General features: G+C 39.6%; 1 protein-coding gene across 3 annotated transcripts in view; it reads left to right on the top strand.

Annotated features, from left to right (window-relative positions):
* ANK3 (ankyrin 3) overlaps window positions 1-19,522 on the top strand; it is a 331,394-nt gene that overhangs the window by 250,519 nt on the left and 61,353 nt on the right. For all 3 annotated transcript variants that reach the window (XM_019935870.3, XM_019935867.3, XM_073793568.1), the window contains 2 exons: window positions 2,993-3,217; window positions 5,956-6,110. In XM_019935870.3, coding sequence (XP_019791429.2) covers window positions 2,993-3,217; window positions 5,956-6,110 — 380 coding nt within the window. The remainder of the gene's footprint in view (window positions 1-2,992; window positions 3,218-5,955; window positions 6,111-19,522) is intronic.

A 19,522-nucleotide genomic window follows, 5' to 3' on the forward strand; every position in this document is an offset into this window, starting at 1 on the left:
CAAGGTGATAACTGTGTCTTTTATGTGAACCATCCCTTTTTGTATTTTTAATTTATGTGAATTTTTCCCACAGTTAGATTGTGTCAGTGTCTGTAGTGTATCAGCATTTGTCATCCTGCTGTTCCTAAAGCTAGAAACATTCATTCATGTGTTAGTTTTAGGATCATTTGTAGAATTCCTGCTTTAGTTTAAATGTTAATAAGATACAATGAATATGATTAAATATCACCTTTTCATTTGTTTCTATAAATTATATTGCATGAAATTTTATTTTGCATACAATATGTAAGGGATGAGTTTAGAAAACAAATCACTGTATTTCATAATGCTATTGAGTAACAGGACTCAGTATCGGGCTTAAACATCTACTCCCATCTTTCCTCAGTCTTTTCGCTCTATAAAACTGAAAACCATAGAACAATAAATAATCAGTAATGATCACCAACTATGCACTGGTTGCTACACAGAACACAAAGAGATTCTTCCAATTTTATTAAAATCTTCTAAGCCATGGTTTTTCCATTTGGTTCTGATATTCTTTGTAGCTGGGGTATTTTTATATTGACACTGGTAACCTTCTTACACCACCTTCACTTTATATATATATAATATTTATATATGTATATATATTTTTTCAGTGTTAGTAACCGAGTCTGACCTAGGCAGTTTCTGAGCACACTTAACAAAATGGTTTTGTTCACTGGTTTATTCAATAAACATTTACTGTGTGCTGATTATGTATGGGAACTGTGCTCAGCTCTGTAGGTTAAGCAGTGAACGAGACAAAACCTGATCTGAATTATTATCTGTATTAGTGAGACTCAGCTGTTTGTTGCCAGGGCAAACACAGCCCTCTCAGTGTAAACACTCCAGTGTTTATCTGTATCAATACTAATACAACTGCATTTTCAAACCCAGAGTTTATCTTGAATCATTTGTAATTCATTCTGTTACTCTTAGTCCCAAGCACGAGTTGATTTTTAACTACTGGAAGCTGGGAAAGATGAGATTTTTGTGTTGGGCTTCCTTATAATATGCCACATTGTCTTTATTACTGAATAAAAGTAGTTGTTAAGTATGTATATGTCTAAAAAAGTATAGGCTCCCCAAAGCAGTTTCAAGTGACCCTTTTATCATTCAACACTGGAGACAATTCATCTGGACACTTGTACAAGTGAACAAGTTATCTTTGTCTTTGACTAGGGAGGAGTGATTTTTGTTTTGTTTTGTTTTGTTTTTGAGAGATTCAGTCTCTTGCCCTCATACTTTGAATATCCTAGTGGTTCTGGTCTCTCAAAGTATGTATAATGATATCAAAAACGTATGAAACCATTAATTAATCCAGAGGAAAACAGCTAAATCCAAAATGAGCAAAAGGGTGTGAAGTTGATTCCACCTCCCTGATGACCAGAGTTGGTTCTGAAAATCTGATAGGCTGAAAAGTGATCCCCATGCTCTTGATTCTCTCCATGGGGATGGTGGGTCCATTTGCTTTGTTGAAGAGGTTACTGTTCCGAGGTCAGGAGGCATCACTCTTTAGGAAAGGGTCTCCAGCTGGGACCGCCAAGCAAGGTCTGAAATCTATTTGTAGGATGTTAGAACTGTTTTTTAGAAGAGTAAATAGTAGAGGATTTTGATGGATGGGATTATCCCCCTTCCGCGCCCCCGCCCCCCGCCCAAATCCTGTAGGTATTCAGACAATTTTCTAAATATCAACATTTGGTGCTCTTCCACTAATAAGCGTATTTTCACATGTGAAAATTAGAATGCAAAAATACATGTTTCTGTTCCCCAGTCTCTGACTTGCACTCTTCCATATGTTGGGCTCATTGGTTTACATTCATCAGAGTGCTTTACAACACGGTGACAGTGGTGGGAGGAGTCACGGAGGTCTTTTTTTCACGAACACATGATAGGAATCAAGATATTACCCAAATAAGTTTGGGGTTAGCAGATGCAAACCGTTATACATGGAATGGATGAACAACAAGGTCCTACCTACTGTATAACACAGGGAACTATATTTAATATCCTGTAATAAACCATAATGGAAAAGAATATGAAAAAGAATATATATATGTATAACTGAATCACTTTGCTATACAGCAGAAATTTACGCAACATTGTAAATCAACTATACTTCAATAAAATTTTTTTAAAAGATATTACCCAAATATGACAAAGTTAATTCTTTACATCTTCATAGCTACATGCACACAAATAATTTTTCCTCCCTAGCTTTAATATAACAGCCAATGACAGAATTATATAACTTAGAGATATTTTCTAAAAAGTCTGTTCAATCATTTTTGTATTGCTATACAGACACTCAAATGTAGGTTATTTTAAACAGTTTTTAAGCCAAATTGATATTGAAAAGATTAAACCCCTTTCCATCAAAATTGCCTTAGTAAAACTTTAGTCACCTTCTGCTTTTATTCTTATTTTCTGCTTTGTGAGAATAGTAAAAATTAGAGTGTTGGTATGATTAAAGATACATTCATTTTATGAGTTGTACATGTTTAAGACATACTGTGGAGTTTCATCTTACTTGTTGAGGGGGAGAGATTCCATAGTCAGCACATGGCTAAAACCATTGATAGTTAAAATGACCCTTGAATGTAAACTTAAACCACCCACAGGGACCACATACAGTGGGTTTGTTTTTAAATTCAAGACAGTCGTTTAATAGCCAGTTTTTATCCCAACTTTGAAACAGTCACTCTTCCTTCAGTTTGAGCATCTGACAGTGGTTGGCTTCTGTTCGGAGGCCACGCACCATCAAAAAATAAAGTGTCGTGTTGTACTTTTTTGCTCAGTTCGCAAGTCAAATGCATGTTTGATGTGACTCCACTGTATTTACTTCCAATGTATTCTTAAAGAGGGGGAATGATAGCTACCTTGTCTGTCACTTTAACATTCAGTTTCCAAACTTGCTGTGAAAACGGCTTCTGTCTCTCCTTGATTTGGCCTCTGATCTTCCCCCCTGCAGGTTTCTGGTTAGCTTTATGGTGGATGCAAGAGGCGGCTCCATGAGGGGAAGCCGGCACCACGGGATGAGAATCATCATTCCTCCTCGCAAGTGCACTGCCCCCACCCGTATCACCTGCCGTTTGGTAAAGAGACATAAACTGGCCAACCCACCCCCCATGGTGGAAGGAGAGGGATTAGCCAGTAGGCTGGTAGAAATGGGTCCTGCAGGGGCACAATTTTTGGGGTAAGTCATTTGTCAGTTTTCATCTTGGCCCTCGTACCACATCTCTGATTTTCTTTACCCTTGTCAGCTCAAGTAGTTAACAGTTAAAGCTGTTGAGTTGGACCATTTCAGTCGAGTACAGCCTTCATGTAGTATCAGAGGTCACAAAGCTGTGTAATTCTCTGAAAAGCTGGTAGGCTGGTACTTCCTTAACTCAGTTTGCTGGCCAAAGGTTTTACTAACCGAGAAGCATGTTCTCTGCTCAGTGAGTGCACGGAACCCCAGCGGCCCCTGTGGAAGTCAAGGCACCACTCTTATATATCCCACGTTGAATAAATGGCTATTTTGGGTACATGTCTTTTTAATGATCATTTTTTGGGGAACAATCCATTGTGATATTGTATTTTACAAAAGGAAAAAATGCATTTATTTTCTGAGGTGGCACTTGGGTGCAAATCAGGCAGGCTCTGTCGTGACGGACAGTTTGTTCACAGTTTCCCCTTCTTGTTTCTCTTCCTGCTGCATGGATGTTATTCAGTAAACTGCATCTTCCTACCAATCCTCCCCCTGTAAATGAGGGTGAGAGCTTGGTTAGCCGAATCCTGCAGCTTGGGCCTCAAGGAACAAAATTTATTGGGTAGGATCTTTATAGACAAGATACAGAATGTCTACAATTCTTTTTCCATTTTCAATTTTTTTCTGTCACACCCATGGTCTTATTCTTGTCTTAATTTTATTTTTGGTTTTTAATGCTTTCAGTTGATGTGTGTCACTGAAAGAAGAAAAAAAAATCATAGTGGCTTGACGTAATGCAGCACCGCTACCTCTCTTGTGCTTTTCAAGCATGTGGAATTCACTGCGAGCATTCTGCTTTCATAACTCTGTGCTTCTGTAAACCTTGCTTTAATTTGAAATGTTTCAACTGACGCTGATAGTTTTTAAGACAGACTGATAGTCTAATTGTAACCCAGTGTAAAAGAAGATATATGCAGGCTTTGAATCAACATTTGCTGTAAATGATATATATGTGTATATATATATATATATATATATATATATATATATATACCTGTATATATATATGTATGTGTGTGGAGTTGCATTTTTTTAAAAAAGTACTTATGGGCTGTGAGAAGGACAAGTCGTCAATAAGTAAACTGATTTTGAAAAAATGTTGGGAATACAAGATATTTAAAGAAAATCCAATAGGCAGCAGGTAGCATATTCTACTAAAGTTATTAAATTGTTTTGTTTTGTTCTGTTTAAGCTGAAATGTGTTGGTATTTGTCTGTCTGCTTCTCTGTCTGATTGGTGTGTTTGCATTGGCAGTCTGCATGAAGAAACCTGTTATGAAAAGTTATGCTTGGCTTTCACCTTGGTCCCAGACCCTTGTTCATTTCTCCTCTCCAATACTGTTGAATGTCATACACAAAGCCACATTCCTGAAATATTTAGAGTGACAGTATCTGATGCATTAACCTGCAAAGATTGTATCTAGTTTTCAAAAAAAGAAAAATTTAATGTCTGATCACCAGGTGTGGTTAAAAACTAAGGTGAACATCTTACTAACTCTTGAAATTACTAACACTATTAGGAATAGTTGATTTTGTTCTTACCCACTGAAAAATAAAGGGATTATAAAAAATTTTTCAAACCCTTAATTTGAATTAATTATAATTATTTTGCCCAAAGTAAAATTTTCATATTTATCATCCCATTTTAAGTGAATGCTTTTGTAATAAATCAAATATTAATATGTTTTTATTTATGTCATTTGGTCATTACAACTACTCTCCTTTTTCATGCCATTACCTATTTAAGCCTGTATCTTCTGTCACCACACGTACATAAACACACAGGCTAAGAGGTGAGGTTATATACAACCTCTGTAGGAGAATAATGATACTGTCTACTTAAATGTCATAAAATAAAGCTGCACAATCCAACTCCATAAACTGTGTGTGATTGTGGTCTGCTTACTCCCATTCATCCTTTTTAGCATTTATCCTACTTCAAAATTTAACAAAATTATTCCTGTGCTTGATTGGCTGTCTTCAATCTGCAGCCATTTTTTCGCCTTCTTTTGCAAAAGGACACTGTCAAAAATTACTAGATCATTATATGACGTTTCAAACCAGTAATGCTTTTTCAGAAAGTCTAATTCCTATGCAGTCCTACGAGAGCTAGGAAATTACGCTGCCCATTTCACGACGTAAAAATCAAAGTAATGTCTTGACTATACAGGCCATGAAAGTTAGGAAAACTGACCGTTGGAAGGAGTGGATTGTTAGATTGTTTTCTTGCTAAGGGAAAAAAAGTCAGTAATCTTTCAAAATAGGCAATTTACAGAATTTCTTTTTTAAAGAAACGACTGTGTCCTTTTAAATCATGAGCATTTTGTATAATACAATACACTATTGTGTTTTAAAAAATGGACCAACTTTCTTTCTTATGGTCTATTTTAATAACTTTCAATTCCTCGATTACTTATGTGTGCTGAATATTTTCCCCCTATTCAATCAAATGCCTAACATATGATAGGCCCCCAAGAATTGTTTGTGAATGAATGAATGATGGCATGTTTTCAGGTTTCTAATATATTATTTCATTAGCAAATGATTCTGCAGCTTTGAAATCATTCCCAACCTTAGTGGCACCTCTGATTTTCAAATGAATACTGTCAATGAAACACTTTTAAAAGTATGAAACTATAAACCTATTTCCTTTGATACCAAAATAATGTGGCTTTTTTTTTCCAGCCCTGTCATAGTGGAAATCCCTCACTTTGGGTCTATGAGAGGAAAAGAGAGAGAACTCATTGTTCTTCGAAGTGAAAATGGTGAAACGTGGAAGGAGCATCAATTTGACAGTAAAAGTGAAGATTTAACCGAATTACTTAATGGCATGGATGAAGGTAATTACAGTGACTCCCTGTTTCTCTGAATGTCTGCAGGAAGAAATCAAAGGGATGGCTAGACTAAAGGAAACAGTGCTTGAATTTCACACGTTTGTATTTTAAACTGGGAATCGGGTTCCTCAGCATTTACTGTTTTCTGCGTCTAAGGCATGAAGTTCCATTTAATCTAACAAACTCCGCCCCCCCATATTAATGTATAAACCTTCTGATATTTCTCTGTCTTAAATCAACTGTATCAATCTTTCCAAAGCTTAAGAAAGTTTTCTAAGTCAAAAATGTGTAAGGAGGGAGTGAAATAATAATGCAAGGTATGCAAAGCATGCAGAGCATTTTTAAGAAAATATGTTCACTTCTTATTTTTGGAATCATTATTTTCGTGCCCCTTCTTTTATCTCAGTCTTCTCGCAGATTATTTCAGTATTCTTATGGATTTTTAATTTCTCCTGGGTTCTAATCAGTTTTTTTAAAAAATAGGTTTCAGGCTAATGATTGGGGAGTCTGTGGTGCTTCCAGTGTCTTATTCTTTGACCTGGTAAGACTGGCCTATAGCGAGCATGTCACTCTCTCATACACACCTTCTTCAGGCTGTCTGACCCTTAGAGTCGTAGCTGTTTTTCTTGGTAGATATTGGGAATAGACTTGTTTTGAGAGTGGGTACGTGGTGCAGCGTTTTCCTTTAAAAATGTAAAAAAAAAAAAGAGAGAGAGAGCGAGCTCATCATAAAATAAAGCTAATCTTTATACTGACTTGCTAATCACTACAAATCCAGCAACTGTTTTTTGTTTTTGTTTTTATTTTATTTATTTATTTATGGCTGTGTTGGGTCTTTGTTTCTGTGCGAGGGCTTTCTCTAGTTGTGGCAAGCGGGGGCCACTCTTCATCGCGGTGCGCGGTGCGCGGGCCTCTCACTATCGCGGCCTCTCTTGTTGCGGAGCACAGGCTCGGCGCAGGCTCAGTAATTGTGGCTCACGGGCCCAGTTGCTCCGCGGCATGTGGGATCTTCCCAGACCAGGGCTCGAACCCATGTCCCCTGCATCGGCAGGCGGACTCTCAACCACTGCGCCACCAGGGAAGCCCAGCAACTGTTTTATATAACAGCTTTACTGGAGAAATTATTCACATACCATAAAATTCACTCTCTTAGCATTTAGCTCACTAGCTTTTGGAATGCATCTAGCATAGTCTCTACTGGTTGTGAAGTGTGGACAAAGGAGCTAGACAGACTCGAGGGTGTTTGAGGGACGACCTCGGACAAGCTCTTGGATCCCCGTGAGCCTCTGTTACTTCTATAACATGGAGATTACCTTCCTCACTTCATAGGGTTGCTGTTGAGAAGAAATAAAGTCATTATGTGAGGCGCTTTTCAGAGACAGCCCTTGTTACAAATTAAGCCCTTGATAAATATCCACTATTATATTCATTCCATAGAAAAAACTGTCATGCCAAAGGTATTGTATAAGACACAGCGAATCACAGCCAACCAAGGATTTAAAGATGTCTTTACAGCAGGGTAGGGGGAACCTAATCATTGCTGAGAGTCTAGCATTCGTGAGGCACTGATAAATGCCTCTATGTATGGAAATTTAAAATGAAAGCATAGTACTGCAAAGTAGGTAGTTTTAATCCCACTTTATAGATGGGGGAACTGAAGTTCAAACAAGTCAAAAGGTTACCCCCAACTCAGTAGCAGCACAGGGGCTGAAATCTCGTTCTACCTGTTCTCAAAAACTTTTAACTATCCCACTTACTTTAGAAATATGTGTCCTGTGGAGAAGAAAATAAACCTAGAGAAGAAAATTCCTACAAACCTCTAGATTTCAAGATCCAGAAGAGTCATTTTAAATGTTATACATGTAATGAGTATACATTAAATGTTTATACATAATACTGACATGTATATCCCGTACCATCCAGAACTTCAGATAATTTCTGATGGATGGGAACTTTCACTGGCAATTTAGATTTCTAATTGTTATTACCTTACTTTATTATAAAGCATGAAATATAGTTTTTTATAAGGAAATTTATAAGAAAACATAATCAAAAGTTGTAAAATGAATAAATCCTAAGGGAAAGAACTGAATTCGCATTTTGAAAAGAGTAAAAGAATATGGATGATTGAGAATAAAAAATAGAGAGAATAAGATAAATGGGTTTTCCAGAGGATAGGTTTTTTTTTTCCTGTTTTAAGGAAAATAAGGTATAAAGATATTTTCATGTATCCAGTATTTCTTAAATACTATTGTAGATTACTAGTTTTTTAATGCAGCATCCTCTCCACAAGGATTTCTTTTTTATTTTTAACCAATAGCTACCTTGATATTGTAAGTAGCTGAGGGCAGAGTACGTGTCTTAATCGCTTTTGCGTCACCAGTATCGGGCACAGTGCTGATTCGGACACTCACCCAATCCTGGAGAGTAGGCAGAAGGAGGAACCTCATGATAATATATAGCTCTGGGGGGGGGGGTGGGGGGATGAACTGGGAGATTGGGATTGACATATATACACTAATATGTACAAAATAGATAACTAATAAGAACCTGCTGCATAAAAATAAATGAATAAAATAAAATTCAAATTAAAAAAATAATATATAGCTGTCTGGAAGAAAGCTCTTGTTAGTCTGTTTCTTCTCCCCCAGACTTCATTAATGTTTTAGGAAGAATACTGAATATTCTAAGAGAGTGTTGTCCAATAGCACTTTCTATGGTGATGGAAATATTCCATACCTGTGTGGTCCAACAGCCATCACTAGTCACCGGAGACTCTTGAGCACTTGAAATGTGACTAGTGCAAGCGAGGAAGGTGATTTTTAATTTTGTATAATTAATTTCAAATAGTCACCTGTGGCCAGTGGCCACCTCATTAGACACCGCAGTTCTGACAAAAACACTGCATTCTAATAATATGTTCTTCATTTTTGAGCACAGATTATAGTATCAGGCACAGGCAGATTTTTTTTTAATTTTAAGGTTTATTTATGGAATGGATTTCCATGATTTCATACTGACATGTCTTTATTTTGGGGTTTTTTTTTTTTTGTTTTTTGGGGTTTTTTTCTTTCATTTTGTTTTTAATAAGCCAATTTTCAAATAGGAAGTTAGTCCTATCTTTGCTTAGACAAATGATGCCCCAGACACTGCCACACTAGGGGCATCTGTCCGATGTTTTAAAGAAATGATGATATAGCCCTATCCTGGATTCTACATGTTATCTTGGAAATAGTGGATAGAGTTTCTTTGCTGCATTTTTTAAGACCAGATAAAGTTTGGTTCCATTTTAGACAATTAAAAGGAAATGCAAATACTTCCAAGTTTAAAGAATCAAGCACTGGAGGCCACAAAAGGAAAACTGAGGACTAAATTTTCAAGGCACCATGGTTTTCTTCATATATTAAACCTATAAAAGCAATGATAATGAAGGAATCAAGACACACATTTTATAACTGAAGCTCAGTTAATCAGATTTCACGCCAAGCTCAAGCACCACTAACCACCACTCTTGTCCTGTCCCCAGAGAAACTTAGCTCTTATTGGAACATCCCTCCTCTAAAAGCAGACAGGCAAAAATAAAAATCAATCTGTCTCTAAAAATCCAACGCTTCTTTTTCCTTCAAGGTCCAACTAGTCAAACTTCTTGTGGGGAGAGAAGCAGAAGCATGGTTTAGGAGGTTTCATGTTATTTCTACCCTCACCACTCTGTGCCCCTGGATAGCTGTTAATTAGCAAGATAAAAATAGTACATAAATAAGCCAGTGACCAGATCACTCAAGACTTCCTTAAAGAAAAAGAGAAATAAATCATTCTACTATTATTTTATTTACCCTATCGGTTTACCCAGTTCATAACAATTAAGCCTTATCTGCCATCTATGGCAAGTGACCCTTGATAATACCTGTCTTATTATAAATGTCTCATTTTAACCCTCTTTTCCATAAATGAACTCAATGTGTTACTTTATAAGTAATCTGTATTCTACTTTCATAACTAGTCCTGTTGTACCGTCTTCTCTGAAAATCTTAAAACCCAAGTGTTTAGAAAGCATCTTAGCCAGTATTTTGATCAGTGATTTTTTTACTGAACAACACAATCGTAAAGATTAGACTATGGTTCTATAGTATTTTAAAACTTGCAAAGCCTTTCCATGTGCACAATCAAATTGTAACTCCAGGGCTTCCCTGGTGGCGCAGTGGTTAAGAGTCCGCCTGCCGATGCAGAGGACACGGGTTCGCGCCCCGCTCCGGGAAGATCCCACATGCCACGGAGCGGCTGGGCCCGTGAGCCATGGCCGCTGAGCCTGCGCGTCCGGAGCCTGTGCTCCGCAGCGGGAGAGGCCACAGCAGTGAGAGGCCCGCGTACCGCCAAAAACAAACAAACAAAAAAACAAATTGTAACTCCAGGGAAAGACAAGTCCAAGGAGGAGGATAGTTTGCCCAACGTGGTGTGGTCGTGAGGATCACGACCTGTGGATGTCACACAGACTGGAATTCCCATCCTGGCTCCACGGCTTACTAGCTGTGCGACTCCAAGAAAGCCCTTGATCTCTCTAAGCTCATAGAGAACTAATGGGAAATAGATGAGCTAATATGTATGAATTTCTCAGCATGATGTCTGACACATGAGAACCACTCTCAAAGTTAGCCATAGCCACGGCTGCCATGTACAGCTGTGCAGGAGAGCGAGGGGGGCAGACATCTTGCCTCTTCCACTTTCCAAGCCATCTGCTCTGACACTGGCCTTCAGGACAAAGGGGCACCTTTATCTAATGTTTTCAGAGCGACTCTCTAGTTGCCTACAGGGCTGTGTCCACTCCACATGGACGCTTTTCCAGATCCCACGAGGACACCTCCAGGGCTAGTGGAATCCCTGGTCACAGTTGACGATGATTACCCCATGACTACCACCCAGTCAGGAAATAGTAAGCAGACAGATCTAGACTTCCAAAATCTAGACTTCTGACTCCAAATCTAGTCTTTTTTCTACAATACTCCCTTGCCTCTGTATCTTCTCAAATGAAGGATGCCTATGAAAGTGCTTTGTGTGGAACAAAAGGTGACAAGAATGTCAGCTGCTACTTAAATTTTCCATTATGAATCAAGGTACCCTCCTAGTTCTTGTATGACTCCAAAGGACATGGCATGTATTCAGGAAAAACTGTCATTGCAGAATAGGGTGGAATCAAGAGTTATTTGTGGCACTAGCAACCTCAGAGATAAAGGCATCAGTGGTTATGCTAATGAAGCAGGTGTGTTAGAGCAGCTCTATTGAAATAACAGGCTAGAATGACACAGAGGACAGTTGGTCTGGGTGTGAAGAACCTGTTGTTACCACTGAGGTATCATGTGGCAGGAGCAACTTTTCTCTTTGGCAGCAGACATAGATCTTGTTCTAGCACTTGTTCGTCCGTGTTTTCTCAGGAGAGAAAGATATCGCAAAACAAAAAAATACTCATTCTGCTCCCCACAAAAACATCATCTTTAAAATGCACCAAATTGAATCCACTTTGTAAGTTTAATTAAAACCTTACTTGAGTTAAACTCACAAAGTTCAGTTCAACGTGTTTAAAATTGTGCCTGCCGGGGGCGGGGGAGGGTTGGATTGGGAGTTTGGGATTAGCAGATACAAACTACTATACATAGAACAGATAAACAATGAGGTCCTACTGTATAGCACATGGAACCATATTCAATATCCTATGATAAGCCATCATGGAAAAGAATATGCTATTTACTAGTAGAAGAATCCTTCCTCCTTTGAGATCTTAAGAACTGCTTAGAGAAGTAGTTGAGCACTGAAAAGTGAATTATGTAGTTTCACGTTGTACACAGCACCATCTGTTGGGGAAATCGATTAACAATTTTGAAAAATTCTGGAGGAAAAAGGAAAAATTGAACTTAACCAAATCAGGACTGTGGTTGGGGTGTAAGAAAAAAATAGAAGAAGCGAAAAAGCCCCAAACTATTAATTAAACCATAACAAGATGCTAATCTGCTTTCAGTCCACTGCCAGAAAACTTACTTTTAAGTGGATTCAGCGATGCCCACCTGGTGCATAACTGGGCCAGAACAGTTCCCTCACCCCTACTAGTCAGGAAATGAAAATGGGACCAAAGCAGATGAACATTAATAATGCCAGGTTTTATATATGTCTGTGTAATGTACTTCTTGCAATTACATGTCTTTATGAAACATTAGTGGGTCAAAAAATGACATGAGACACCCTGTCCCATGTGTCACACAGAGTGGGGCTCTGTGCGCTCCAGGGACAGTGAAGGGGTCTGAGAGACCGGGTGTTAGCTTCCGTCACCTTTAGTGTCGATGTGAATAGAGGCCGATGTGCCAGACACGGCAGGTCTAGGCCCCTTAGAGCTCAGTGCGCTTCTGTGTTTGCTGCATAGGCCGGGTTACGGATTGATGGTGTTTAGCTTTAAGACATTATATACGATCCGGATTTTGAAGATAGGATTATATAAATTGTTTCTTGTCTGGATATAGTACCGATGGTTAAACGAAGGGTTGAAGAAAGTTTGTAAGGGGGCTAATTGCAGTAAGCAGATGTGGAAGAACATTTTTCTGGAGAATAACAGGGAGAAGCAGATGCAAAGAATACAAGGCTTCTGCAATCATGGAGGAAAACCTTAGAATGATTATTCCAGCATGGCCAGACACACCCTCTTCTCACCTCTCTGTTTCCAGGAAGCCTTCCCTAAACCCCAGTCTAAGTTAGATACACTTGGTAAATACTTCTGTCGCACCTGGCCTGTCTTCTTCTGTAACAAGCAGTTTTGAACTTTGCTCTCTTCCTTAGTGGACTGTAAAGTCCATGAGGGCAAGGAATGGCTCTGACTGGTGACAGTCATTATGCCCAATGAATATAACAGCCCTTAGCAGTGTTGTCACTTCGTCATAATTTGTTGAAGAAATGAAGAAATGAATGAGTTGTATCCCGGCATGTGCTGCCACTCTTGACAATACATTTCCTCAGTAATTCAGTGACCCATACCCAAGACAGGAAGCAACTTTCTAAAAGAACAGATGCCACAAACAAATGGGGAGAGGAGGTCTGGGAAGCCGGAGAAGGGCACATAATGATTAGGAATTAGTTTTCTAAAAATAACTTTAAGATATATGATTGCCAGCAATTATACGGATTGCAAAAACTGGAGGGGAAAACAAACAGGTATATCATTGTTTCCAGACATTCTGCATCATTAGCACTCAGTTATTTGTGCAAATCTGAATAACAAAGAAGGTCCCTACCTTGGGTAGTTAAAGATGTAAAATAATGCTGATCCAGACACACATATAGCAGATGCCAGAATTCAATAAGAATATGAGTTAAATTACTAAAATGATGGGACCTTTCTGTACTGTCTTTGCAACTTTCCATGAATCTAATTATTTCAAAGTAAAAATTGAAAAGTTTCCTGCTGTGTTTATGTTGAGGAAGAAGGGTCAAGTATATCATTTGAGGGTTTTTTCCTGTAACATCCAAGGGTGGGCTTGTTCCAAAAGTTGCATTTTAGGTGGAGCTGAACTTTAATTCCAAAGAAATGAAGGTCTATAATTTTCTGAAATATTTCAGTGAATATATTACAACTGTTCTATTGTTCCACATATTCTACAGCCAGAGTTAAATATTATAAATTTATCTTTTATTGCCTTCATTTCCCCCAATTTATCTGCTACTTAATTTTCTATGATTGGTGATATTTTCCCTTAAAAACTGAATGAAATTAAAATGATAGCAGTTCCGATTTATATACTTGTAGAGATGCAAAACAGAGACAGTGTGATTTAAAAAAAAAAAAAAAAACACTCCAACCTTAGATCTGCCACAGACTGGCTCTATGGCTCTCCTCTATCTCCAAGGTTGTATGACCTTGGAAAGAATACGTAATCTAAATTATTATGTCAACAGATCTGTGCTGGCGGATTTGTATCATTTATTTGTCATATCCACCCCAGAGGTAACTTTTCTTATCCTGATCTTATAAACAAGTTACCTAGGGCTCAGCGTTAAGGAACTCCTCCAAGATCCAAGCTCACTGGTTTGAGAACTGGATTTGAACCGAAGGTACCTGTCTACAAAGACTTTCCACAGACCCATACTAGCTAGCATGCCGTTTTGAATTCTGACATTCTAAGACTCCCGTTTTTTCCCACCGCTCAGTATCAAATACTCCATTTGTAGAAGAGCAAGCTGAGAGAACATTCACATGACCAGAAATGAAACCCTAGATAAAGAAATCATCCTGGGCTTCCCTGGTGGCTCAGTGGTTGAGAGTCCGCCTGCCGATGCAGGGGACACAGGTTCATGCCCCCGTCCGGAAAGATCCCACATGCCGCGGAGCAGCTGGGCCCGTGAGCCATGGCCGCTGAGCCTGTGCGTCCGGAGCCTGTGCTCCGCAACGGGAGAGGCCACAACAGTGAGAGGCCCGTGTACCGCAAAAAAAAAAAAAAAAAAAAAAAAGAAATCATCCTTTGTGAAAACTCGAGGTTGTATTCCTTCTATAGACTGTTCACACTCAAACCTGACCAGATCACAAACAGCCTTCAGAAAACAAATTCCATACAGGAAAGAGAGTCATGGCCCCATTGGACCATGTTATCAAGACATTTAGTGCATGTAAGAGTGAGGCAGAACTAATCACTGTGATCATTTGAATGCTTTTAAGAAAAACTCATTTTGTGGGAACATGATTTCAATCCTGTTATTTAGGATTCATTGTATTATGACCTTCACACCCATTCATATTTGCAAAGCATTTTATGATCCTTCTTGCTCTGTTGCAAAATCTGTTACAGAGAATGCTGTCCCAGCTTTTACAAATAAACTAAAGGAGTTACAAGGTACTTAAGACATTTATCATTCATCAGCGAGGCAAGAATGCTGCAGAACATCAGCTTCCATTTCTTATGCAGCAGAAAGCGCCACTATCATGAGAGCTTTGTGCTCCTGGAGTGGGGCCAATACGAAGTCATGTCACCTTTTGGACCAGGGTGTTTGCACATCCATCCATTACTCATCCGTTTATCAACCACTACACACATGCCAGGTAGTCTGCAAAGACACTGTGTTAAACGGTGGTTGGAGTCCATGTCTGTGTGATTTCATCCGTTCCCCCAGCCTGGTCTTAGGTTCTAATCTCAGCTCTAAAGCAGACCAGCTAAGTCAATTTGGGTAAGTCACTTAACGTCTCTGAATTTCAGACACTTACTTTACCAAAATGCTATGTGGGCAAAATAGTAATTGACCCGCCACAAAGTAGACATGCAGTAAGTGTAAATTTTAACCTTCTTCCTGGCCAAACCTATTTCAGAACTCACCTCTCTCTTTTCCCTGTGATGTGTGTGTGTGTGTGTGTGTGTGTGTGTGTGTGTGTGTGTGTGAGAGAGAGAGAGAGAGAGAGAGAGAGAGGAAACTTTGCTAGTAACAAATTAAAAAGAGAGAAAGAGAGAGGGATCCAGGGTTCTTTCATAGTCTACGCACTATGAATCACCCTGAAAGGTAAAAAGCTCTTAATATTTTTTTATGCCCTTGCCTCCTTTAATTCTATAGCTATGGAGTGGTTTAGTATATCCTTTTAGAAATAAAACTATTTTAAACTAGTAGATATTTATTGTTGCCCCATAAGCTCCTCTTCTCATATTGAAACATCCTTGAGTTGTTTTTCATGGGATCCTGTTGTCATATTTTTAATAATTTGGGTTCTGGATTTTTAAGGACAGATACAGGGTGAGAGTCTACTAAGACCTCGCTTCTCAAATGTGTCAAGTCATAAAGTCACCTGAGTTGAGTATGGAAATTTCAGGTTCCACCCCTGGCCTACCAACTCAGAATCTCCATGAGAGAAGGCTAGGAATCTCTGCTTTTAATAGGTAGCACCGGTGTTGCTTCTGATCTGGCCAGTCTGGGGCACACTCCTCTGGGAGCTAGGTTCTCTGTGGGCAGGAATATGATCCAGGCACCATGTTTGTGGTGCGCATTACTTGGTTGAGTTTATCTCTGTATGTAAAGGGTGGGAACAAAGCAAAGATTCTTGGTAATATCTTCCTGCTTCTCTGGTCTAAGTAATAGACCATTTTAAACTCCGATTAAATTCAGTCCTGGACAGAACAGTGGCGTTGTTCGTTTTTACATGATCAAACTTCATTCCTATTTGCCTGGAAATCTGACTTTTTTTGATACGCCTTTTTAGTTTACAAATAGCAATATAGCACAGTATACCATAGTATGAATATATCATAATTTATCTAACCTCTGTCCTACGATAGCCAATAAAATCTTGTGGTAGGCGTCCAGGCCGTAAGCATCCTGTAGTGACTTTACTGGTTTCACCTCTTCCTCTTCCCTCCTCACATTTACCTACTTATCCACATCATTTACTTTCTTATTTGTGCAGATATCCTAGAGTGTAATGGCCCAGCCTTCAACTGTAGCTCTTGAAAAGATTATAAACCAATATTTAGTATTAGTATTTTTATACTTCTATTAACTTTTATTCTCAGAGGAAAAAAGTTAAAAATATTTTAAGTAGACATATATACAGAATGTAATCTGGTTAAGGGAAGATATCTTTTCTGCATTTCATCATGCAGAGGCCTGGGAATATGAGTAATTCAAGAAGGTGTATGATTCTACTTAAAAAATGGGGCATGGAGACGCCAATGCCTGATATCCACACGTTAGTTATTCCACTAGGTTAAGCCTTATCTTTAAAGTACCCGTTAAAATACACATTGAAGGTCAATAATTATGCAAGTTTTAATGGTGACAGAGGAATTGCTAAAAGCTTCAAAATAGAGTACAACACAGAGGGTCCCTGAGTCACTGGCAAATCCTGAAAGACGTCAGAAATTCAGTGTGGACTTAGAAATCTGAGCTTCTCCATTTACCACTCATCTGCTGCATCTGAGGGGTACCCCCTCACCTTCTGTTTGGGGTGGCCTTAATGCTTCATCCAAGGTAAGACGGCATAAGTGTGGCCAAGCGACCTCTACTACGCCAACTGTAGTTCTTCCCAATCCACTGCTGTTAGTTTCCAGGGGTGAGACATCTGTCTCTACCTTAACTCCGCACAGATGTATGTGCACACACCCAAACACACACACAAGCAGCTGAGAAGTCCACATTATCACAATTCCTCCGAAAGATGCCTCACTCCCACCGGTACGTCCAGAATAATCTTGAGTAAACTTAATACTCACAGGATACACGCTTGTTACAGGCAGAGTTAGGAAATCTGTCTTGGTTGAAGGGTATAATTTCATGGCAGAGTCCATGTAAACTGCTTGCACTGTGTGGAGTCCTAAGTCTTTTCTAAAGGAGAACATAATCACAGGTTTGCAGCTGAAATTAAAAAAGTATCTACTTAGCTGATGGTGATGAGTTGCACAGCAGTTTAAACAAATTATCAGAACTTTTTCAGTTGCAGCATGAGTTATGAACTCCGGAAATTCAGACTTTTTTTTTTTTTAATAAACTGATTTGACACTACATTTTAAATTTTATTTATTTATTTTTGGCTGTGTTGGGTCTTCGTTTCTGTGCAAGGGCTTTCTCTAGTTGTGGCGAGCGGGGGCCACTCTTCATCGCGGTGCACGGGCCTCTCACTGTCGCGGCCTCTCTTGTTGCGGAGCACAGGCTCCAGACGCGCAGGCTCAGTAGTTGTGGCTCACGGGCCTAGTTGCTCCGCGGCATGTGGGATCTTCCCAGACCAGGGCTCGAACCCGTGTCCCCTGCACTGGCAGGCAGATTCTCAACGACTGCGCCACCAGGGAAGCCCCAGACTTTTAAAAATAAGCCAAATCATGGGAAAGGAAATATACCTGCTCTGTATGGAAAACTTTTATTCTTTATCAATTGGTGAATAGGTGAAAACTTCCCCAGAATATTTTCCTGAGCAAACTTTGATTTCTTCCTGTTTTTCTATACTAGCTTTTTTGTTTTTTTTTTTAATTCTTTACCTTTGTTTTCTTTTCCTTCACTAGAGACTCAGTATTTAGGTTTTGACAGAGCAGGGGGGAAGGAGATGGTTAGAAAACAAAAAGGACCAAGATTCCAGTTCCATATTTGATCTGGGGTGAACCCTATTTCTCTCCTAGTTGACAATTAATTTGGTGGTGGTTAATCTGTAAAATGAGAAGATGTCTCTGATCCAATTAGCTAACCATCCATTTTACCATTCTGCACATTTCTGTGTGGAATATGCCGCTATCTCAGCCCTGTGTCTAACAGAGGCGGCAAACGTGTTCGTAGTGGAGGGACGGTAGGCATGTGCTGTAGGTATCAGAGGAATGAAAAGAGGCTTCTGTGAGTAGCAAACAACAAAAGTAAAACCAACACCTCTCCTTGAAGTGTGGAAATCTCCCCTTTGTTTTGTAGCAACTAAAACCACCCCAGCTACATAAACCCAAAGGTAATGCTATATTATTTCCCACCCTATTCTCACCTCCAACTCCAGTTCTCAGTGTTAATAGCGTAGAAGGTTTCTTCTGCAAATTTCTCTTATAAAAACATACAAACAGGGACTTCCCTGGTGGTGCAGTGGTTAAGAATCCACCTGCCAATGCTGGGGACACGAGTTCGAGCCCTGGTCCTGGAAGATCCCACATGCCGCGGAGCAACTAAGCCTGTGTGCCACAACTACTGAGCCTGCACTCTAGAGCCTGCGTGCCACAACTACTGAGCCCACGAGCCACAACTACTGAGCCCGCGTGCCACAACTACTGAGCCCGCGTGCCACAACTACTGAAGCCTGAGTGCCTAGAGCCCGTGCTCCACAACAAGAGAAGCCACCACAATGAGAAGCCTGCGCACTGCAACAAAGAGTAGCCCCCGCTTGCCGCAATTAGAGAAAGCCCGTGCGCAGCAACGAAGACCCAACACAGCCTAAAATAAATTAAATAAATAAATTAAAATATATATATACACAAACATACAGATTACACTTTTCCTCTAAAAAGGATGAGAAGCCCGCGCACCGCAACGAAGAGTAGCCCCCGCTTGCCGCAACTAGAGAAAGCCCGTGCGCAGCAACGAAGACCCAACGCAGCCTAAAATAAATAAATTTAAAAATATATATATATAAACATACAGATTACACTTTTCCTCTAAAAAGGATCACACTGTGCACGTTGCTCTGCCTGCTGCTTCCTTCCTGACTTTATACGTGTCAACCACTACCTGCCTGGCTCCCTCCCTCCCTCCGAGCTCACCTTTCCTGTCACCTCCTCAGAGAGGTGTTTCCTGACCCTCCCCACCCCCACCCCCACCCCCCCATCACATTCTATTTCCTCCCCTTGATTTTTTTTTCTTCCTATGTGCTCAGTGGTGTGTGCCCTTCCCCCCTTCCCCCCATTAGAATGTAATCTCCCTGTAAGCGGTGACTTTAGTTTGCTCTCTGC

The sequence above is a fragment of the Tursiops truncatus genome, chromosome 16 (assembly GCF_011762595.2).
Source record: "Tursiops truncatus isolate mTurTru1 chromosome 16, mTurTru1.mat.Y, whole genome shotgun sequence".
Taxonomy (NCBI): domain Eukaryota; kingdom Metazoa; phylum Chordata; class Mammalia; order Artiodactyla; family Delphinidae; genus Tursiops; species Tursiops truncatus.